This window comes from Otolemur garnettii, unplaced genomic scaffold (genome assembly GCF_000181295.1).
Source record: "Otolemur garnettii isolate 467f Iridium unplaced genomic scaffold, OtoGar3 scaffold00072, whole genome shotgun sequence".
Classification (NCBI taxonomy): domain Eukaryota; kingdom Metazoa; phylum Chordata; class Mammalia; order Primates; family Galagidae; genus Otolemur; species Otolemur garnettii.
In genome coordinates, this window is record NW_003852467.1 from 6002716 (window position 1) to 6027065 (window position 24350).

General features: G+C 39.9%; 1 protein-coding gene across 3 annotated transcripts in view; it reads left to right on the forward strand.

Moving 5' to 3' along the window:
• Nucleotides 1-24350, forward strand: part of DMD (dystrophin) — a 2307273-nt gene that overhangs the window by 2163130 nt on the left and 119793 nt on the right. For all 3 annotated transcript variants that reach the window (XM_023515448.1, XM_023515449.1, XM_012807596.2), the window contains one exon: nucleotides 22642-22716. In XM_023515448.1, the coding sequence (XP_023371216.1) occupies nucleotides 22642-22716 (75 nt within the window). The remainder of the gene's footprint in view (nucleotides 1-22641; nucleotides 22717-24350) is intronic.

Below are 24350 nucleotides of genomic sequence, written 5' to 3' on the forward strand. Positions count from 1 at the left end.
CATTTTTTGGTTGCAGCCATCATTGTTGTTTGGCGGGCCCGGGCTGGGGATTCGAACCCGCCACCTTAGGTGTATGTGGCTGGCGTCTTAGCCGCTTGAGCCACAGGCACCGAGCCTATTTCTAGCTTTTGATTTAAAGTGAGGGCCATGTAGCTCTTCCTTACCTTGAGGACTTAGGTGCTATTATAGGGTCATTAAGTGGCCTAGTCTCAATCTTGTTGTGTCCAAAGGAACAGGGAGGTCCAAGGAGAGGGAGAGAGACGAGGGTGGAGAAGGAGGGGGAGGGGAACAGCCATTTGGTAGAACAGTCAGAACACACACAACATAGATCAATTAAGTTCACTGTCCACATGGGTGCGGTTTGTGGCACCCCAAAACAATTCCAATAGTCACATCAAAGGTCTTTGATTGTAGATCACCGTAAAACATACAATAATTAAAAGGTTTGAAAGATGCACGCGTTGCAAGAATTACCAAAATGTGACACTGACAAGAAGGGAGCACATGCTGTAGAGAAAATGGCACAGATAGATTTGCTGGAGGCAGGGTTGCCACAAACCTGCAATTTGTAACAAATGCAAAATCTGCGAAGTGCAATAAAGTGAATCACAATAAAAATGTAATGAGCCTCTTTAAAGCAGACACTGTCTTCCCCATCTTTGTCACCAGTGCCTGGCACATGGTAGCTTCCAAATAAATAATTGTTCATTGAGTGAAGCACAACAGAGCGAAGGAGAATGATCTTGCTAGGGACAAAGACAAACACCACTCAAGAAGACAAAAAGATAGAGACGGTGTTTTCCTAAGGCAGATGATTAAAGTGGCAAGATGCAACTGCAGAGAGATGGCATTCTTTCCAAAAAGTAGAAGGTAAAGTAGTAATAAAAATAGAGAAGATCAATTTAGTTGTAGATCTTCTTGGCAATTTGACATCTTAGCAACACCAAGTGAACTGCTATTGTGTAATTAATTTTGTCTTGAAAGGAATAACTAATGGATAAGCGAGGACAGATAAGACTCTTGCAAAAAGTGTCAGTATGGATCCAGAATTTAAATGACAAAGAAAGGAAATACCAAACACAATTTGATGTACTGATAGACTCATTTATTCATTGGTTTCTTGCTTCAGTAAACATTTAAGTGTGTTCGAAGCATTGAGAATCTTAAGCTTTAGGGCAACGGACTAAAAAGATCAAGGAGAAAAAGGCTTATGAAGGTGCATAAATTTTTATGATCTTATTTTTATTGAACATTAAAACATATATATTCATTCCAGAAGTTTTAGAAGATGAAGTGTAAAAAGAAAAGGAAAATCACCTCCCATCTCAGCACCCGGAAATAGCCTGCCACTATTTACTTTCTGGAGTATTACTTCCAATCTTTTTCCTATGCATTTTTATATAGACATTTGAGATAATAGTATATTTAAAATGTTGTATCCTCCTTTATTCACTGTTATTGTAGGTCTTTTGTCATTTTTCCCAAGTTGCATTTTATTGGGGTGCCACTTTCATATAAAACTTTTCCCCCAGTATTTGCAAATTATTTTGTAACAAGAAAAACTCAAATTTGCTTCGGATGTGTGGAAAGAAATCCTTAAGATTCTGGAGGTTTATTACTAACAAGCTTCTGAGAAGAGAGCCAAGTAAAGTGTTATGATGCCTTCTGTCCAAAAAGCAGCTTATGTTGTAAGTGATGTTACAGAATAAAGTCAGCGTGATAAAAAATAGATAGTGAATGATCAGAAGGCTGGTAAGTAACATTTATCTGATAATAAATATAGTTTGTTAATTTAAGTGAACAATTTTCTACCATAAACATTTTAGTGGATAAATTCCCTTTACCAAATATGTATGATCTCGAGATTACAAGGTAACTATGCTTGGTAACTTCCAACGTGGCTGCAGAATCTTTGCCCTTCTTATAAGGTACATACGTTTAGACAGACACCTGCCTTTATGATGACTTTCTAAGAGCTTTTAATTTTTGTATGAAGTAATGTATAAAATATTCAGTTACCTTCAATTTATCTTTCTGGAAAGATAGAATGGCCAGCAAAATGTTTTATCTTCTCAAAATGTGTGTCTGCAGTTATTGTGTTCTTTTCAGTGTTCTTGCTTCTACTGTTAGTTGAGGTTTGAAGTCTCTTAATTCAGTTACATTTGCTGGCCAAGATGCAATTAAGGAATATGAAGTTGATAATTATTTCCACAATCGTTTCCAATTTTTTTTAAAATCAGACTTAGAGCAGTAAAAAAGTACTGGAACACCCAACATGTGGAACATCTTTATGCATAAAGCCTTTCCTTGTTTGATTAATATAAGTGGAATCACTGAGTCAAAGGGTAGTAACATTTTTCAGCTTCTTAGTACATATTGCCTGAGACATTCACAAAAAGTTATAGCCATTTACCTTCTTACTACTTGAAAGGGCCCATCTAACCATGCCCTTGCCAGCATGGGGCATTATTCTTACTTTTTCTATAGTAATAGGAAAAATAAAACTATCTCATTGTTATTATTTGCATACATATATTTTTTTGAGACAGAGTCTCACTATGTTGCTCTTGGTAGAGTGCTATGACATCATAGCTCACAGCAACCTCAAACTCTTGGGCTTAAACAATTCTCTTGCCTCAGCCTCCCAAATAGCTGGGACTACAGGCGCCCACCACAACACCTGGCTATTTTATTTTATTTTATTTTTGTTGTTGTTGTTGTTGTAGTTGTCATTGTTGTTTGGCAGGCCCTGGGTTGGATTCGAACCCTCCAGCTCCGGTGTATGTGGCTGGTGCCCCAGTAGCTGAGCTATAGGTGCTGAGCCTATTTGCATATTTTTGATTATGAGGGACCCCAAATGTTTTCCTTCAAATGTTCCATTGGGTGTTTTTCTCTTTTTTAAGTAGTATAACATTAAAACTAATTTACCCAAACAGAACTCTTCCAGGTTTTTCTAATATCATGTAAGCCTTTTTTTCATTGTGATGAGGGGCTTTTGGTGACGAGAAACTCCTGATTATATAAGTACTGTACAGTTTTTGAGTTATGCCCTATGTTTCTCTTTGCCAAGCTAAATAAGTCTAATCCCTTTATCTGTCATCAGTGGACCTATTAGCCTAACCCATTAAATTAGACGTTATACCAACTCTAGTTCCTTCACGTTTTAAAAATGACCTAGAGCCCCAAACTACAGTAGTTTTCTTAATGAAAAGCTATTTAGTTATGAATAGAGGAGGAAGATTGCTTCCTGCCTCTTGGGTGACGAACACTCATATGTACCATAGATATGGTCAGTTTACAGCACCCTGTGAGGCATTGACTTTTTTCCCTATAAATATGGAGTACTTAGAATGTCGAAAGCCCTTTTCTGGGCAATAGGGTACAAAGAAACATAAGGCCTGATCCCTTTCCAGCTCCCCATTTGGGTGACTCTGGACACTGAATGGACCTCATGATGTAGTAAAATTCCTTGCCTGGGAGTGTGAAAGGCATAAGCGCTACTTGTATCCAATGAGAGTATGCTTAAGTTATTCTATTTTCTTTTTTTTTTTTTTGCGGTTTTTGGCCGGTGCTGGGTTTGAACCCACTACCTCCGGCATATGGGGCCAGCGCCCTACTCCTTGAGCCATAGGCACCGCCTGCTTAAGTTATTCTAAATCTTTTCTTTCTTTGGAACCCAAATGACAACCAGGTTATTTTATTCGATTACTGATGTTTATAGTTTATTAATGCCAATATATACTCATTTTGCTTTTCAAGAAGAATTTAGATGTTTCAAGTTGGAGTGACTAAAGGTTTGCAAATTCAGATTCATACATATATGTATATTTTATTGTTACTTATTATCTTTACACCTGTTTATGTAAGAATTCTGAAAAACACCTTTGTCAGCTTCACAAAAGACCTTATGTCTTCTTTGGGGAGTAAAATTGGCATGCATGAAATAATAAGTGCTATAAGACAATGTACATTAACTAAAAATAAGATCAAGGTCACACGTATGGTACCTTATTTGGGTAGGAGGAATAATACTGATTAGAATCATTGGGGAGGACTGTTTGGAGAGTGTAAGAAAACATTGTTCTAGGAAGGAATTTTGTAATACTTGGTTCAGTAAAGTAAAATGTATGGTAGGATATTCCAGATAGTGTGGCAGCATAAACAAAGGTATGAAAGACTGGCTTGTTTGTGAGTTAGTGAGGACCTTGTTATGTAAGAATCTACTCCAGATTTTGAAAAAAATAAATTAAAAAGTGATTCGGTGCCTCTAGGGGTAAATTAAGTGCCTTAAATTATAGAATGAGAAATTTAAATTGCACTTGACTGGCCATGGGAAAACATTTTTGAATCTCAGAATAGAGAGAGGATGAAAGTCTTGTTCTTTGTTTAGGAATTTGATGGGATATTTTAAGGATGATTAGAGAGGGGAGAGATTATTTTGTTTTGTTTTGTGGTAATTGAGATGATGAGGGTCTCTGGTAGCAATAGGGGAAAGTGAACATGACTGTAATAAAAGTTTTCTTACCAAGGTAGACTTGCCTGAAAATAATGATAAAGTGGACGGGTTTCAATGAAAAGGGAAAGGTTGTAAGATGCCTTCAAGATTCAAAGCCTTAATAACACAGAGAATGGTGATACCATTGGACAAAAGAGGAAATTGCAAGTTGATTTGGGCAATAGGGACTAGCTCTGAATTTTATTGATTTATGTACTTGTAGATTTATTTACAGTTTATCTTCTTACAAAATTTCTTTTTGACAGGTCATATAAATGTATATCCTTCTATACCATAAGCATATATTATTAATCCTCTCAAAAGCCCTGTGAAGTATGTTGTTATTGCCATTGTCCAGATGAGGCTCAGAGAAAATAGGTAATTTGTTCACATAGCAAGGCAGGAATTTAAATGAACTTTTAACTCATAAGCTGGTGACTTACCCTTCAGGTATACTATACTTTCTTCCTGGGAGGTGACAGTGGCATTTTGAAGAGGAACTACCCTAAAGCCATTTGAAAAGAGGAACTGAAGAGAGATTTTAGAGTCATCAGTGTGATAAAAAGATGACTTGCATTTTTATTGTACTTTATAATAGGAAGTGGGGGCAGTATAAGGCTCCTAACTTTTACTGAGCAAGTATATGTCCTGGATATATCCTGTCTTTGGAACTTTTTTCTGAGACAGAGTCTCAAGCTGTCGCCCTGGGTAGAGTGCTGTGGTGTCATAGCTCACCGTAACCTCTAACTCTTGGGCTCAAGTGATCCTCTTGCCTCAGTTTTTCTATTTTTAGTACAGACGGAGTCTCGCTGTTTGCTCAGGCTGGTCTTGAACCCATGAGCTCAAGCTATCTACCCTCCTCTGCCTGCCAGAGTGCTAGGCTTACAGGCATGAGCCACAGCACCTGGCCGGTCTTTGGAACTTTTAAGATACAATATGTCATTTGGTCTTGCAGCAGCCCTAGGTGCAGGTACTGTTATTGTTCCCCTGAAAAAAAAAACTGAACCTCAAGAAAATTAAGGTTACTTGCCCAAGCACACTGGAAAACTGTATAGTGATTAAGAGGAGTGGATTTAAGGTCAAAAGGATTTGAGTTTTAATCCTTAGGTCTTGGTTTCCTTACTTATAAAATGGGAATGATATGAGAATTTATGTTATTATTGGAAACAGTGTCGAATAAAATGATAGCCATTATTACTATTGTTTTACTTCAAGGCTAGAGCTCATCAGGTTTTCTTTTCTGTTAGGTGCTTTGTTTTTTTTTTCTTTGAGACAGAGTCTCACTTTGTCACCTTTGGTAGAGTGCTCTGGCATCATAGGTCATAGCAACCTCCAACTCCTGGGCTTAAGCAATTCTTTTGCCTCAGACTCCCAAGTAGCTGGGACTCCAGGCGCCCACCACAACACCTGGCTATTTTTAGAGACGGGGGTCTCGCTTTGGCTCAGGCTGGTCTCAAACCTGTGAGCTCAAGCAATCCAAGTCCGTTAGTTTTTTCATTGGACAGTAATACTCTCCTGGAAGACAGCAGATAAAGCCAAGACTAATGTGGAAAAGGAGACAGATAGCTCTAACACTCATTTTTTAAAAATTGTGCATATGATTTTTAAAAATCATACAGGATGATTTATTGCCGAGTAAGTCTCCCACTATTTCCCAATATTGCCCAATTTCAATCCCCAAGGGAAATTAATAGCATAGCTTTCATGTTTTATATGTTTCCTTTGGTAGACATTTTATGCATGTACACGCATACAGATATAGAAATATGCCCATTTTTATACATAATAGCCACAATGTTCTATTCTTTGATGCCATCACCTTTTGTATCCTAAAGCTGAAGCTTGTTTTGTTTTTTGTTTTTTTTTTTTTGTAGAAGAGCAGACTAACAGACCATGAATGAAGAGTTGCCCTATGGAAAGTTACATTAGTATTTTTATAAGACAGAAACCCAGAAATAAATGGGACAAGTTCAAAGTCAGCAATTCATAGCCCTTAAGTCAAACTGGAGAACCATTTAAAACTTTATCAGCATTAGCTGGTTCTCATGACTTCAAAAGCAAATTTTTGAAAATTTGGGAAATTAGACCCTGTTTACTCCTGAGAAAATTTATTTTCTAGTCGGATACTCATCAAGGTTGAAGAAATGCATGGGTGCTCCGTCTTCAGGCTCCAGATTGGGAGCAACTCGGAGGCCTTAAGCTGAAAGAGGTAGGTTTGAAGCCCCACCTAGAACGAGTCTTTATGTCAGTGCCTTTCTTTTTTTTATTTTATTATTTTTTAAATTTTTTTTTGAAGGGGCCTGGGCTGGGTTTGAACCCACCACCTCCGGCACATGGGGCCAGTGCCCCACTCCTTGAGCCACAGGCGCCACCCATGTCAGTGTCTTTCAGTCTTTTTTATCTCACGGCACACTTGAACCTGTAGTCAGACCCCCGTGTCACACTTAAATTTATGTTGATTAAAAAAAAGAAAAGAATATACTTTGAACTTCTTTCGAAAATAATTTAATGATCTTGAAATATTTTCACAGGACACCTAAAGTCCTCTTAGGGCACAGCAGCGTGCTGCAGCCCAGCATTTGACAATCACTGCCTTATAATTTGTCATGTGGCTTTGTCAGGGAAGGGCTGCTGCAGTAGGAACAAAAGACCTGGTGTCCAGTTTGTGCTTTCCCCCAGCTGACTAGGGAACCCAGGACAAGTTACTAATAAGAGCTTTCTAGTATTTAGCTTTCTCGTTTGGAAAATGAAAATTTAGAATTAGTGATTTCCAGTTCTTAGGTATGCAGTGCCATACATTTCCTTAATGAGAGTTTTATTTATAAGTAGGGCACTTGTTGCTCAGTGGTTAGGGCTCCAGCCACATGCTCCAGGGCTGGTGGGTTCTAACTCGGCCAGGCCTGTTAAAAAAAAAAAAATAGCCGGGCATTGTGGCGGGCACCTGTAGTCTCAGCTACTCGGGAGACTGAGGCAAGAGATTTGCTTGAGCCTAGGAGTCTGAGGTTGCTGTGAGCTAAGACACCATAGCACTCTACCAAGGGGGACCAAGTGAGACTCTGTCTCAGTTAACAAAAAAAAATATATATATATATGTATATATGTATGTGCATATAATATATATAATACACATATATTTTTGTATGTTTTTCTCCCAAAGAATGCCCATAAGGAATAGATAGAGATAAGTTGAAGCCACCCAAAGAATTGAATTCCTGGTTGCCCGGTAACCATTAAATTCCTCAGCAGTTAGGCAAGAACCACATTCCTGCCTTGAAACAAGATTTAGACCTTTCCAAACCTCCCCTCCAGCTGTGTTCCAAAAGTTTATTTGTAAGTTAGTTGCTTACAACTTGGAATAAAATGTGTCATAAATGGTGGTTAGGTCCCCAAGTCACGAGCCTTATTTAACGCTTGGAGTGCCCAATGTGCTGCACTTTGTGATTAGAAGGCTGCTGCTTGTTTCTATGCAAAGAAAATAGTTTTCTGGTAGACACGTGCCCAGCGGGGCTTGCTTTCTCTCCTCTTCCCTGCTCCTCTGGATAAAGACTGGATATTTCATCAGCAGTGATCTAGTTACGTTCCTCATCAGTCTACCACCCGACTGACCTGCCAGCTCCCCTCCCTCTGGTCCTTGTGGAGGGGTTTCTGTGATTGCTCTGCTTCCCCTCTCCACCCCTCATCCTCTATACCCTGCCTTGAGTCTTGGTTCTTCTGAGGTTACTGGCCACCACCCTCACTGGGCAAAGAAAGTGTCTTCTATAGCAGAAAAATGGGGAAGGCCATGAAAGGCTTTGAGTGTCCAAAGATTTGGCCTTGACTTCAGCCAGGCTCTGAGTTGCAATCATAGGGAAGTTATTAAATGTCTCTGAGCTGCGTTTTGTTTCTCTTTAATGAAATTGGGAATCTAGAAGTCAGGGCCTTGTGAACACTCGGGTCCATCCAGCATCTGCCCTTGAGCGCTCAGTGAATATTGGCACTACTTCTGCCATTGGCCCACCATTTCTGTTTTTCTCTTTGACTCTATGAGGACTACTTAGATACAAAAAGGGCTGAAGTAAGAGTTGCCTACGTTTTAGGAGAAAGGGGCTGCTTTGGGATTTTTTGGCAAGTAGTTCTGTCCAGGATTTTGAGGTGAATAAAAGCTGGGTCAGTGTCTGAAAGCGAGCTGAGGTGAGGGAATTAAAGAGGTAGCAGAGAAAGGGGGCATGCTTCCTGCCTGCTGTGAAGTAGCAGGCATTCAGAAAGAGGGTGGAGCCCTGCACATTGCCCCTAAAAGGGGAAAGAGAGAAACTCACTCTGGTGGCTTCAGGCCATCCATGAGTTGCAGGACAGAGGAACTCCAAGTCTGCCTAATTCTTGGAATGAACCCCAACGCTGATGAAGTGAGAGAGGACATGCTTTATATCAAGCAACTTTCAAGTGCAACATAATTTTGAGATGATAAAGAAGCGTCTTTTCCCACTAGCACTGAAAATGTTATTTCTGTACTAGATTCAAATGTACTGTCCACACACAGCAAGAGGTGAACAGTAGCCCTTCAGGCATTCTTTATTAAAAGCACCTCGGTCTGTGTCAGAGGATGGGGCAGCCCGTTATCTCATAAAAAGTTCCTGGTCTTAATTGTAATAATAATAATATAACAGCAGTTGCTAAATGATTGGTCTTTTTTTTTAAAGAATGATTTACATGTTAGTGTCTTTTGCACAATCTAATCATTGATATCTAGTTTCCAGAAAAATGAACTATAACATTGAAAAGAAAATATTGTTCTTTGTCACATGCTTTATTTTTATACACGTCATACCATGAGTAGTTTTCTGGGTGCATGGGCAGTTTGAGTCATGCCACCTGTTCCTCTCCTCCACTAGTGTATACAAAACACAGAAATGAGTGTTTCCTGTGCGCCTAGAGGCTTAAATATCTTGGGTTGTGTACCATCTTAGACTAATTATTCATGCATATGGATACAACAAAGTCTCTAATTCTACCTCTCAAACAACAAATAACACACAGCAAAATTCAATTTCTATTTTTCTACTAAGATTCAAGTGTGAATACCAGCCTAAGGCAGAAATGTTGCAAAAAAGGTTTATAAGATGGTTAAAGTGCTTTTCCTGTTAGATGTGGTGGCCCATGCCTATAATCCCAGCACTCTGGGAGGCTGAGGGAGGTGGATTGCTTGAGCTCACCAATTCAAGACCTGCCTGAGCAAGAGCGAGACCGTGTCTCTGAAAAATAGCTAAGTGTTGTGGCGGGCACCTGTAGTCCCAGCTATTCGGGAGGCTGAGGCAAGAGGATTGCTTGACCCACAGCACTCTACCCAGGGCTACAAAGTGAGACTGATCTCAAAAAAAAAATGCTTTTCCCATGGTAATTAAGGTTGGATGTCCACTGAGGTTCAAGTTGGCACCCATTTTATTCATAAAGATTATTGGAGGATATGTGGATGGTAGGGACCAGAGAAGCAGAAAGAGGCACAGGGTGCAAGTCATTTTCATTCACAACCTAAAAACTTAACACTGTTAGATAAAAAGTGGTAAGAATCTTAATTTGAGGCCAAGCACAGTGATTCACGCCTGTAATCCTAGCAGCGCTCTGGGAGGCTGAGATGGGCTAATTGATTAAGCTCAGGAGTTCTAGACCAGCCTCAGCAAGAGTGTGACTAAAATAGAAAAAATTAGCTGGGTGTTGTGTATCTTTAGCCAGAATCCCCCCTTTTCCCTGATGCTTCCTCTTAGTAATTTTCCTTCCACCAATCCCCATCCTACAATTTGGCTATCAGTTCTCACTGGCTCATGTTCAATACTAAGGTCTCTTTTCCTCTATTCCAACATTTTTGAATAAAATCTTTTTTTTAACCACTTTAAGTAGTGCCTAGGCCTGATTTTTCTTTGAAACCCACATAACCAGAATTTTGTATGGGTATATTGCTTGACATATCACAAACACCTAGGATATGTGTTCTGATGTAATGTAGGTGATTAAATCTTTTTGTTCTCCCCTGCATTGTAGAAAGCTTGATCTTTAACTCTGAGGTTAGTACATGTGCTTAGGACCCGTGGTAGGTGCTTAAATAAAAGTTAATTGAAGCTTTTAAAAGCGTAAGTAATTGTTACTTAATGAAATGTAGTCAGGAGACTGATTATGGGGTTTGGGCTGTCTTCCTATTTGTTTTTGTCCTGGAAAAATAAGTGTATTGAGGCAATATTTTTGGCGGCACAATCATTACATTTGAATGCATTAGTAAAAGTTGGCGTCCAAAGAATTAATAGCTGGAAAGTTTTTGGAAAACCCAGTAACAACCGTTTCCATAGAGTAATTTGAGTGGAAGCCACATAATATCTAGTTCTTGGAGGGACTCCAGTAAGAGCCTCGACATGGACATGAAAAAGACAGATGTAACTTAGGGATAAATGTAAAGCTTTGGGGAGAATAAGGGAGTGGTCAGGCTGAGGCAAGAATTTAGAAAGAAATGCCTTCTGGGGCCAAGCTGGGTTAGGCTTAAGGTGAACAGGTGGGAACTAGGGCACCCTGAAAAGCTTCTGTTAAGGCAAACAGCTTCAGCTGCCTATTGTCATAAAAAAAAAAAAAAAAAAACAATGCATCTACAGGCTAATTCAACCAGTTTATAACTTCTGGTTTATGGTTACCAGAGAAGTGATTGAAAGAGATTAAAGTTTTTAGGAGAAAGATCACATGTTGAAATCTTGGGAGATAAGGATGGAGAAATAAGTAAGCTGAGAAGGTGAAGCCAAGGTAGAAAAGTTATTAGCATTTAGGAAATTTTAGTTGAGACTTTCTAAATCAGGAAAGGGAGAAAGATGAGGTTAAATTAAGCATTAAAGCTGATGAAGAAATTCACCCTTGCTAATTTTCATCATTAAAGTAGGCTTTCCACAATTCTCCAACTGTGAGAGAGGGGGGTAAACTGGAAATAGGTAGTGTCAACTGTGTTACAAAGAGTATGTTTTGCAATCTAAAAGAAGTTAGGGTACAGGCCAGGCCCCCTGGCTCACACCTATAATCCTAGCATTCTGGGAGGCAAAGGTGTGAGAATTGCTTGAGGCTAGGAATTCAAGACCAGCCTGAGCAAGAACCCCTCTCTACAAAAACATCAAACAAAAAAAACAAATAGAAAAATTAGCTCCACATGGTGGTGCACACCTGTACTCCCAGCTACTGAGGGCTGAAGTAGGATTGCTTGAGTCCAGGAGTTTGAGGTTGCAGTGAGTTATGGCGCTACTACACTCTAACCTGGGCAACAGAGCCAGATTGTCTCAAAAAAAAAAAAAGCACAAAAATTTTAAAAACTGATCTGTGAATTTGGCTTTCCATAGGTATGAAAGTTAAGCCCCATTTGATCATCTTTAGTGTCTTACCTTTATTATCAAGAGGAAAAATTAATTAAACTGGTTCTGCCCTAGTGAATCTGGGATGTGTGTTCACTTATGAAGAGAGAGTAGTAAGATTGGTTAATTAATGAAGCTTAGAATAGAGTTGAAAGAGACTGGGGTAAATTTATACATTCATGTAGTTCTGAGAGTTCTGTAAGTAATTGAATTACCCATGTTATAATTGAGAAAAACTGAGCAGGAGCTGAAAGTTCCAAGCCAAAGAGAATACAGTATTGTCCGTTCCAGTAATAAGGGTGGCCCGTGTGAGCGTAAGTTGCCTGTCAAGAGGGAGACTGGAAGGAAAGTGTGTTGACTTGATTTAGTGTGGTCATAACTGTGGCATGAAGATGACAAAGATGATCAGAAATTGAGGACCCATCACGGTGTGTGGCATGCCTCTTGGGGGTGGAATACAATTATAAGAGGGACTTTACCTAACAAATGTAATCAGTGTAACCTAATTCTTTCTACCCTCAACGAACCCCAAACAATATAAAAAATTAATTAAAAAAAAGAAATTGAGGACCAATCTAATGACTGTCTACCTAGCTAAAGTTGAAGTTTCTTCTAGATATAAGGATGGCAAATAGGGAGTGCTGAGGTTGAAGAGCTTTTTAGATGGGTTGATGAAAGAGAAAATGCCAGACTAAACATGGAATTCAGGAGTAGAAAACTATGAGAAAGATTCACTTTCCTTCAGTATGCTGATTTGGCACTTAATCCCTCTGATTTTAGTGCCTCCTACCCCTCCAAATTTCATTGCTCCTGAACCAACCCACCCACCCCCATGCCCGTGCATCTGGAGCTGTCCTTCTGTCAGCGTGAAATGACAGGTCGCAGGAAAGATTGGCCGCATGGGGGCAGGCAATGTTTAGGGCTCTAAAGTCTTTCAACTCATCCTCATATTTTCAGCCGCTTTTCACTGGCTGGGGAACCTGCAGCCTCTAATTTCTTTCTTTTTCTTTATTTTTTGAGACAGAGTGTCACTGTGTCGCCCTCAGTAGAGTGCCATGGCATCATAGCTCACAACAACCTCAAACTCTTAGGCTTAAGCGATTCTCTTGCCTCAGCCTCCCGAGTAGCTGGGACTACAGGCTCCCGCCACAACACCTGGCTATTTTTTGTTGCAGTTGTCATTGTTGTTTAGCAGGCCCAGGCCGGGTTTGAACCCTCCAGCCTCAATGTATGTGACTGGCGCTGTAACCACTGTGCTACGGGTGCTGAGCCCACAGCCTCTAATTTCTGAGACTTTTTGGCTGCATAAGTTGGCGGGCTCCTTGTTAGCCCCTCGCACACCCTGCCCCTTCAGGTCTGGGCTGCAGCCTTCCTTTCTCTGAGCAGCCTGCTTGCCCTGTGCCTGTGTATACTGTCTCCTTGCTTTCTGTGTGTCTCTTTGACCGTTTCTGCACAGTGCACACGAATATTTGATTACCATGGGTCTCCTTCCCTAGACTGTAAACTCAGAATGGGGAGAGATCTAGTCTAGTTACCAGTGTCTCCCATGTACTTGGCGTGGTTCCTGGTACATGGAACATGCTCAAAAAGTAGATAAAAAGTATTATGGATAGACGAATGTCTTAAAAAGCTATAAAATAATTTTGCCTAAAGAATCTTATTAAACCTTTAGTATTATCTCAGATATAGATGTAAATATATGTTTACAATTAAATGTATATCATTAGTATTATTTTAAATATATATTTATATATTATACAGGGTGTCCATAAAGTTCATGGCAATTTAAATAGTTACATGCACAAACTTTATGGCTATCCTGTATTTAAAATAATACTAATGATTTTTAAAAGACTCTAGGCAAAACCATTTTATAGATGTTTTAAGAACATAATCTTTTCAGCTATCCTTTGAATTCTTAGTATTATTAGTATTAGCATTAATCACCAGTAATATTTAAATATATATTAAATGTAAATATATATTTATATTTAAGTGTACATTTAAATACATTTCGTGAATATTATTTTAAGCATATAAAAATTACTCTTTAGGAAAAATTGCTTTATAGCTTTTTTTTTTTTTTGAGGCAGAGTCTTACTCTGTCTTGAGCAATCCTCTGCCTCAACTTCCCAAGTAGCTGAGACCACAGGTGCCCAACGCAATGCTCAGATAGGCTTTCTAGCTTTTTAGAAGATACCCATCTATCTAAAAACCTTGTGGATTATATATTTTACATCTAATAAAGATTTTAGGAATTAGAGCCCAGGTTCTGCCTTGAAGCTTGAGTGAAAGGGATGTGGCATTGTGGTGTCTACATGAGTCAGCTTTCCATTCTCTGGGGGTGGAAATTCAGGCCTCAGAAGTGGTACTAAGATACACACTTCCTCCCCCAAACTTTATATTGACCATTTGTTACAGAAGCTGCTTTCTCAACAAATCTTTTTACCAGAGCAGCTAACAATGGGCAAAACTAATTTGAATTTCAACTCTTCCGCTATTACATTGTTGCTAAGTAGTGAGGCTCTGCTGAGGAAAGCCAAGCAAGAGAGGGGAGCCAGAAAGGCCTCCAGCGATTCCCAGCCAGGGCTTTGTGCTATCTTTTATTTCACAGTTGAACTTCTCAATATTTTTTGGTTCATAACCTCTTTCTCTTCCTCAATTCTGAATCTTCCACGTTGGTGCCAGACTAGCTACTTTACCGCTTCTCCATTCTCAGGAGGAATTTGAGAGGGAAACTGGTGACAAGTAATACCATGTCACAGCTAGAAACATAACTGGGTGGTCATTATAAATTCTCACACTGGGCTTTCTGTACTTCATGCAAGTATGAATGTGTAATTCCTGTTTATCTGGGTGTGGCTTTATTTTTCCCGCATTTAAGTAAAGCTCTATGTAGATGATGACGTTTTAATGAGTTTAGAAAGGCCTCAAATATATCTAAAAAATTACAGACCAAGTATTGATGTTGTTAATGTTTCTCTTTATTCTCAAACTAATTCTTTAAAGATATGTTCCAGAATTCTTGACCTGTTCTTGAAATACTCCCAATAATTCTAAACTTCTGAAGCCTGGACATTGTGGCTTAATTTACTTTCAAGCCAAACTCGGTTTTAAATTACTCAGTTTATCTCAAGCCTCATTAAGACCCATAGTTCTTGTTTATTCTAGTGAGCTTGAGCTGGCAAGAATACTTGTCATGTGAAAAGTTCATTAGAATGCTCTAGGAAGAGTTAGGCTAGGGGATCAGAAACATTGTTATACTTTAAAATCTGCCACTTTCCTATAATAGGAAGGATGTTGGTGAGACTGTCTTGTTTAGGCTTCTTGGGAAATTTTGGGAAATAAAATAGACATACAGTAGTAGTGGCACTCACATCGTATGTCAAGCAATGAATTTGGAATTGTACCAAGAAAATATCATATGTCCTCTAAGTTTTATTTTTCTCTCATGATCACCTGGGAGATTTGGATTCAGTTTCTTTGGGGAAATAGAGTTGGTGGGAAGACAAAAGACCTCAACACTGATTTATCTGTTGTAATAATCTTCAGCCATACTAGTAGTTCTTTCCACGCGTTAAGTTTATGAGCTCATTATCATTCTTTGTACCTAAAAGATAAGCATACTGAAACTTTGGGCCTTTCCCAAAAATCTCTACAAGCCATCGGAAAGGAGGATTGAAGCACTCCTTCTTTGAAGTTCTAGACCTCTGTTCAGTCAGAGATAGAAGGATTTTTGCAGTATTATTAAAAGATAGAAACCAGGCTCGGCGCCTGTAGCTTAGTGGCTAGGGCACCAGCCACATACACCAGAGCTAGCATGTTCAAATCCAGCCCAGGCCTGCCAAACAACAATGACAACTACAACCAAAAAATAGCTGAGCGTTGTGGCGGACACCTGTAGTCCCAGCTACTTGGGAGGCTGAGGCAAGAGAATCGCCTAAGCCCTAGAGTTTGAGTTTGCTGTGAGCTGTGACACTACGGCACTCTACCCAGGGCAACAGCTTGAGGCTCTTGTCTCAAAAAAAAAGAAAAAAAGACAGAAACCATCTCTAAAATTGGAAGAAAGGGGCTTAGTGGTTTCTTTTTCTTTTTTATTGAGACAGTCTCACTTTGTCACCCTCTGTAGAGTGTGTGGCGTCAGCTCACAGCAACCTCCAACTCTTGGGCTTAAGTGATTCTCTTGCCTTAGCCTTCCATGTAGCTAGGACTACAGGCACCCACCACAGTGCCCACCTATTTTTTGGTTGCAGTTGTTGTTTAGTAGGCCTGGGCTCAAACTCGCCAGCCTAGTTTTTGTGGCTGGCGCCCTACTCACTGAGCTACAGGCACCAAGCCAGTGTCTTCTTTCTATAATATCTTCTGAATTTTCCCATGACTTTATTTATATATTTAGAGACAGAGTCTCACTCTGTCATCCTAGGTAGGGTACTATAGCATCTTCTTAGCTCACAACAACTTCAAATTCTTGGGCTCAAACAATCCTCCTGCCTCAGCCTCCTGAGTAGCTGGGACTACAGGCACCCACCACAACGCCCAGCTATTTTTAGAGACAGGGTCTAGCTCTTACTCAGGCTGGTCTCTGAACTCCTGAGCTCAGGCAGTCTTCCTTCCTCAATCTCCCAGAGTGCCAGGATTGCAGATGTGAGCCATCCTGCCTAGCCATTTCCGTGACTTTAAAATGCTGAGGTATTTCTCACTATCTTTATAAAAGCATGTCCAGCCGTGTAGATTTGTGATTCAACTGTGACCAACTGTTTGTCCTTTTTGATGAATCTGACACCTTTTGCTACTACTATCCACAGAATGAAAGTAAAAGTCATAAAACAGAAATATTTACCAAAGTTGAGAGAAATTCATAGGTAAACAAAGGAGCCTATTTCGTGTTTCACGCTTCAAAATAAAAAATGAATGGGCTATCACTTCAGTAATAGACAGTTCAACCTGAGAAGGTGGATGGTTTGATATTTGTCCTTGTTCCTTAAATTTCTAGACTTCTCTATTTTTAGGCTAGAACCAGCCCTGGATAAAATAATACAAGTTACGAGAAGGAATGTACAGTTCAGCGTTTTTATCCTTCTGAAGCGTACTTTCTACCAGCTGCCATGGAAACATGGTGTACCTCGTTTCTTGGATAGTCTCACTCCTCTTGAGTTCCGGCTGTGAGAGCTAGTGAGCTCATTACAATTTGAATCAGTCCTGGAAAGTCAGCTCCCAGGGAAAGTGGAGGCCAGCCTCCCGGGGACAAGGGATGGGGAGGCTTTAGCTTTATTAATCTGCGTGCATACTTTAGCTACACAGTAATCTCAAGCTTCAGCCTGGGACAGTGTCACATTGTCTGCAGCTGGATGGCATCTTGAGGTTTCTCTGTGCACCCTACACAATTTCACAAGGCAGAGACTTATCTCTTCCAGCTGTAAGCCAGAGGGAGTGGGTGTTGCAGATCCCTAGCAACACATGTAGTCTCAAACAACTCAGGCAGTTAACTCTCTTAAGTAGGACTCTCAGAGAACCAGAACTCCGTTGCAGTTCACTGATGGTGATATAAATCTGAATGGCTTCTGTAGCATTGGGATGGAAACCAAACATTTTTCTTGCTACATTTTTCTGGTATTCCTGAATCACTGTTTGAGAACAGGTTAGACTTTGGTGCCTAGAAAACTGGTGGCAGAAGGCTTGTACTCTGCAGTGGGTTGGGGGGAGGTGAAAGGGTGTCAGGAAGGATTAACTAGAGGCAGAATGTGTCATACTTCGAAGGATTTGGAAGGAAGGAAAGTTCAAACTGCTTTAGGGAAGCTGAGAGCACTGTTAGAGCGGGAACCTTCCAGATGCTTGTCTCTGATTCTATTCCACAGTGATTCATACCCAGAAAGAAGCAGATCATCCTTGCTTCTCCCACTTGGATCTCTAGCTCCTGGAATTTGCCAATTCTTGATATGAGCTGTGAGATTTGGATGGCGTTTCTGACCTCATTTAGACCATTTGTTCTGAATTCTGAATAGAACCAGAAAAATTGGAAAGGGGAGTAGAATCAGGGTCAGAAGAGAGGACAATTCTTTATGAAAGAAGGAAGGAAGATGGCAGGAAACTAGGCCAATGAGTTAATATGCAGCTGAAAAAGAGGATTAGAAGAAAAGGTGAAAAAGAAGAGAAAGCTTGTGCCAGTACTTTGAACCAAGAAGTTTGGTTAGCACATAGCTTGCACTCAGTACTTCAGTATAAGTAAATGAATGAAGGACAATTTGGAATTGGAGGCTTAGCATTTGGAAACTGCTACTGGCTAGTGTTAAGGGAAAAGGGATATATGTTTGACCAAACGTGCATTTCTGAGTCTCTACATTGCTTATATTATAAAGAGCCAGAGGCACTCCATTATGAATGTGTGTGAAGGAAACCCACACTAACAAGTATAGGAAAAATATGATTGTATCGATGATGAAGGGTGTTACACCAATCTGGAGGAGAGGACAGGAATTGGTTTCTCATGTATTAATATCACAAGACAACTCTCAATCATGCATAAGAACCTACTAAAAAAGGTAAGCAGGGCCAGGCACGATGGCTCACACCTGTAATCCTAGCACTCTGGAAGGTGAAGGCGGGTGGGTGGATTGCCTAAGCTCAGGAGTTCGAGACCAGCCTGAGCAAGAGTGAGACCCTGGCTCTAAAACAATAGAAATACTGTCCAGGCATTGTGATGGGCACCTGTAGTGCCAGCTAATGGGGAGGCTGAAGCAAGAGGATCTCTTGAGCCCAGGACTTTGAGGTTGCTGGGAGCTAGGACACCATGGCACTCTATCTAGGGCACCAGAATGAGACTGTGTCTCAAAAAAAGGGGGTGGGGGTGGTGAGCAATGATGACTAGGGAGAAGAGACAAAGGAAGAACCACTACTTTTAGGGGGGTGACCAGAGCGACCAGAGGGACCCAGATAAATGAAGTTCTGAAAGTTGAGTAGGCCTTTCAGAGCACCAGACAAGAAGGTCTAGGGAAAAGTTAATTTACTTTGAGAAGGAAACTGTACATATAACCTTTCAAGACACTCTTAGGTGCTTTTAATTTATATTATAGAATACCTTTTGCTGGTGTTCATCATAAGTAATAAAAGGCCCACAAATATATCCCACAGCTGAGTTTTTGGTCTAATTGCAGTAGTTATTAAATATTCTAAAAGCCCACAAAATGGAATGTAGCTTGGTAGAAAAACAAAAGACAACATGTTTTTTTCTTTTTTAATGCAGAAATTTATACTAGAAGTTTAAGAACATGGAACAAGGAACTCTATGAAAATGTACAACTAAAGATTCAATTGTACTTAAACGTCGATAGGAATTACCTAGAGATCTTAAATGTTAATTCTGAATCGCAGATCTGGGTGAGGCCTGTGATTCTGCATTTCTAATAAGCTCCAAGCAGATGCTGATGCTGTTAGTCCCTGAACCACACTTTGGCTAACAAAGGATGTAGGTTTGTTTTCTTTGGTAGTTATTGGGGGCCACTCATGGTAAGATGGAAGCTTCCTCCTTATCCACATCTTGGCTGCCAGGTTGTAATGAAAGCAAGTCTCAGAACAAGTTCTGTCTTATATGAACATTTATTAGCCAGTAGATAGAAAGCAATCTTACAGCCTGTGCCAGAGGCACAGTGAAGTCACACCTCTGCCTTTCTGAGTGCTTGGTGTGAGGTGTTTTTCATACAGAGGATAGTCCTCTATCATAGTGGTTCTCAAAGTGTGGTCCCCAGACTAGCAGCATTAGCATTACCTGGAAATTTGTCAGAAATTCAGATTGTTGGGCCCTCTCCAGACCTATTAAAGAATCTGAGGGTGGGGCCTGGGAAGTCTATATTTTTAAACTAGCCCTCCAGATGATTCTTATGTCCATTCACATTTGAGAACAGTTGTTTTAGTGGCAAGAGTGAATTGAATTCAGATGACCAAAAAATCTGATGAACTACAGCTGGATATTTTGGGATCCAGCTTGAGCGCCATTTCTTCAGATGGCGGAGATACTAGATTCCTCTTAAACCCTGTTAATGTAAAGGCAGGGAATGTTTCTAAACCTTTTTCAACAATCCTCATATTTCACAAAGCACTAATATCACCAACACAAGCCTGTCTAACGTTAATTAGGATAATTAATGAAACCCCTGGTGTAACAGGAGCTAAATATAGCTGAATCACTTACAGCAGCGCCTCTGGAGTGAGGCTTTTTGATTAATTGCTAGCCAACCACCCCTGGAGTATACATTCCTGATTAAGACAACTGACCGCCTCTCCAGTGTAGCTTAAGCTAACACACACATACATCATATTGTACTGTTTATGCGAGAGTTCTTAAAATTTACTTTATTAAGGCATAATTTAAACACTATAAAATTATTCCATTTTAAGTGCATAGTTTGAGTATTGACAAATGTATACACTCTTGTGATCACCACGCCAATTAAAATATATAACATTTCAATCACCTGGAAAATACCCTTGTGGTCCTTTGCAGTCAGTTACCCACTCCCACCCCACTCCATGGTACCATCTGTCACCGTAGCTGAGTGTTACCTATTCTAGAATTTCATACAACTGGAATCAAACAGTATGTACAGTTTTGCGTCTGGCCTCTTTTACTCAGCTTAATGTTTTTTCAGCTCAGTTCACATTGTTGCGTTATCAGTAGTTCCTTTTTATTGCAGTGTAGTATTCCATTGAATGACCATACCACTGTTTATTTCTCTGTTACTCTGTTCATTTATTCCCAGTTTGTGGCTACTATGAATAAGGCTGCTATGGACATTCATGTCCCTATCTTTTTGTGGACACAAAAGTGTATGTTTTTATTTCTTTTGGATAAATATCTAGGAATAGAATATTTGGGTCATAAAATAGTCACATGTTTAATTTCATAAGAAACTGTTAAACTGGTTTTCCAAAGTCATCGTATTGTTTTGCATTCACGTAAGCAGTGTATGAGCATTCTAGTTGCTCCATATCCTCACCGATATTTGGTATTGCCAGTCTTTTTTTTTTTTTTAATGCTGAATAGTTTAAAGTAAATTGCAGGCATTGTTTTCTTTTTCCTAATTTAAATTCAGGCTTTTATTTTTGGTCTTTGCAAAAACCATAAAGCTAAAAATGCTGATCCAGTTGACTTGGATATGGATTAAATTATCACCTTTTGCTCATACCCCATTAGAATTGGTTTTGTGGGTGCCATTTAATTATGGCAGTCTTGTTTGCCAGTATGTTTTTTCTTTCTTTTATCTTTTTGTTCATTGATTCATTCAATCAGTCAAACAGTGCTCTAGCCGTATTAGAATTGCCATTTCAGGTATCTGTTGTATATTAAGTTTCTGGGAAATATTATGGAAGTAGGTGACAGTTCCAAAAAGCTCCTTGAAGACAAGAAGGAGCTTTTTGGAGCTGGATTCTTAAAACATACATGCACTGGAGTGCCAGAAAAGAAAGGTAGTCCAGTGTCTATCGAGGCGTGTATGGACCTCCTAAGTAAGGACATCATCTAAATACAGCTTTGTGCTAGGTGGCATGAGTCAGGGCTTGATAGGCAGGTGACTGTAGAAACCACAGTAGCATAAATTGCAGAGTTCTTATTGTACACTGAGTGTTATAATGATTTTACTTTGCAATATAAAGCCAAAGGTTTGTTTTAATTCCAATTATATTTTAAAATACATCTCATATACATAGACACACATATACGTTAAGTAAAAAATACTCAAAAAAAAAATTTTTTTTTTGAGACAGGGTCTCACTTTGTTGCCCTTGATAGAGTGCTGTGGTGTCACAGCTCACAGCAACCTCCAGCTCTTGGGCTTAGGCGATTCTCTTGCCTCAGCTTCCCAAACAGCTGGGACTATAGGCACCCTCCACAATGCCCGACTATTTTTTGTTGCAGTTTGGCCAGGACCAGGTTCAAACTCAACACTCTCGGTATATGGGGCCGGCACCCTACCCACTGAGCCACAGGCACCGCCCCAAAAAATACTCAAAATGTTAACAGTGTCTGTCTTGGGGTTATGGGATTATAGATGATTTGTTTGATTTCTATATTTTTCATTAATGTCTAAGTTTTCTACCGTGAGCATGTATATTGTTTCTTTTTTTTTTTTTTTTTTTGAGATAGAGCCTCAAGCTATCCCCCTGGGCAGAGTGCCATGGCATCACGCTCACAGCAACCTCCAACTCCTGGGCTCAAGCGAGTCTCCTGCCTGAGCCTCCCAAGTAGCTGGGACTACAGGCGCCCACCACAATGCCTGGCCATTTTTTGGTTGCAGCCATCATTGTTGTTTGGCGGGCCCGGGCTGGGGATTCGAACCTGCCACCTTAGGTGTATGTGGCTGGCGCCTGCTTGAGCCACAGGAGCCAAGCCATGTATATTGTTTCTAATCAGAAAAGATGCTATATTGTCACTTGATTGTTCTTATTAGTTATTTCAATAATCTCTTCATTGTTTTCTTTAATCTTGCATAGCAGAGATTCACTATAGTAGATCCAGAGTACAGTCTATTTAAGGAAAAATGCCTATCCTTTTCCCTTTGGGGAACAAGGGCTACATGCCTACCCTGCAGGCAGTGCCACTATAGTCCTTTACAGAATTTAGCTTTCCTAATTGTCAAAGGGCAAAAGGTCCCATTGACAGAATTTTACCTCCCAGAGTTTGGGGCATCGACACAATTTTTTTAGGCTATTTTTGTGGCAGTTGTAGTTGCTGGCAAATCACTGGGGGCTTTTGTCTGTGCTTTCTTATAAAATAACAAATGATCTTTGTTTCCTTTTTTTTTCCAGCTGACCTGAATAATGTCAGGTTCTCAGCTTATCGGACTGCCATGAAACTCCGAAGACTGCAGAAGGCCCTTTGCTGTAAGTATTCACTGGGACTTAAAGATCTTGATAATTTTTTTCTTTGCTTAAAAGAAAAAGTGCATTGGGGAAATTTTCACTTGGAGAGAGGAGAAATAGCTGTCACAAGTCCTGTTGCAACATAGAATTCGTTCTTTAAAATATCTTTGGCCTACTGTTTGCCAAAGGCTGTGAAACTATTTTATTGTTTAGAATCAGTCATGTCTGTTGCCATTCCTCAGCTACTAATTTGAATTAATAAGATACTGATAATTTTTGATCTTTCAACTAGTGATATTGGCATCCATGACTACCCTTATGAAACTTGCATCATCTCCCCCCATTCGACTTTTGTCTTTTTCTTTTTATAAAATGTATTTGGCTATTAGATGACTATGACTGTTTTTATGTTTTTCTTTGTGACACGGGAGCCTTCAGAAGACTGTGACTATCTTCTCCAAAACAACATTCACAGATGTCTGTGGTTTATTAGCTTGAATACTGACTTTCAGATGAATGCTCTGATAGAGGAAAGATGACAAGATTGTTTCTCTGCTTTTTTGTCATACATCTGTGGGAAAATCCTGAAGTGTTAGATAGCTCTATCATTTCATCAGAGAGTTCACTTATAACTCTGTTATCAACAAAATGAGTTATGATATAATATTGTTTGTGTGCCTTGGTGATATGCCCGTGAAATGGACAGGCACAGTTTCTATCCTGATGGAACTTGCAATCTAATGAGGGGTATCCCTATCTGGAGACATAGGCAAATGTACATGTTAGGTCATCAAGAATGTCTATAATCAATTAAAAAATTGATATTATCAATATTTTTAGGTTTTATGGGCTTCCTGAGGAAAAATGAAGAGATAGTTTCAATGTCATGTATTTAGTTGTATATAACAATGGCAGAATGGGGTAGTGTGTGAGCAGCTAGCTGTGTGGGGTGAGGGTCAGAGAAGGTTTGTTTGAAGAGGAGATGTCTTAGGTTAGGTGAATCCAGAAAGGTAAGCAGAGCTCACTGTAGGAAGAGTGTTCTAGTCAAAGGAAGAGAATGAGAGGAGGAACCCAGAGAAAGCATGATTCTCTTGGAAACTGAACATACTTCAGTATAGCTAACGTACACAATTCCAGGGAAAGGCTACTGGTGTAAAATTAGCCTGGAGAGAGGAAGCAGGAGGCAGATTGTGAAAAGGTTTTCAAACCCAAGTTAAAAGGTTTAGAGGTCAGTGGGGAGCCAGTCGGGATTTTCATTTTAAAAGATCATTCTGACTGTGGAGCAGACCTTTGATTCGGGGGGGGGGGGTTATAGGACTGATAGGAGAGAGCTATTGCAGTAATCTAAACTAGCAACATGGTGGCCTGAATTGGCAAAATAGGAATGGAGAGAAGTGGAGAGATTTAGAAATATTCAAGAGGTGGATTTGACAGGTGTCAGTGATCTATTTGATGTAGATGAAGAAAAGTCAAGGAAGACATTAGGAGCTTGGCTCAGGATATCAGGTGAATGGTAGGCTTGCCTGGTAGATCGGACACGAAGCTGTGGTGCTCGGGAGAAATATACAGACAATACTTAGGCATTATCAGCATGTGCATGCTGCTGGGAATCATGGGGAGTTTGACAAGGGAGTGTAGAGTGAGAAGGGAAGAGT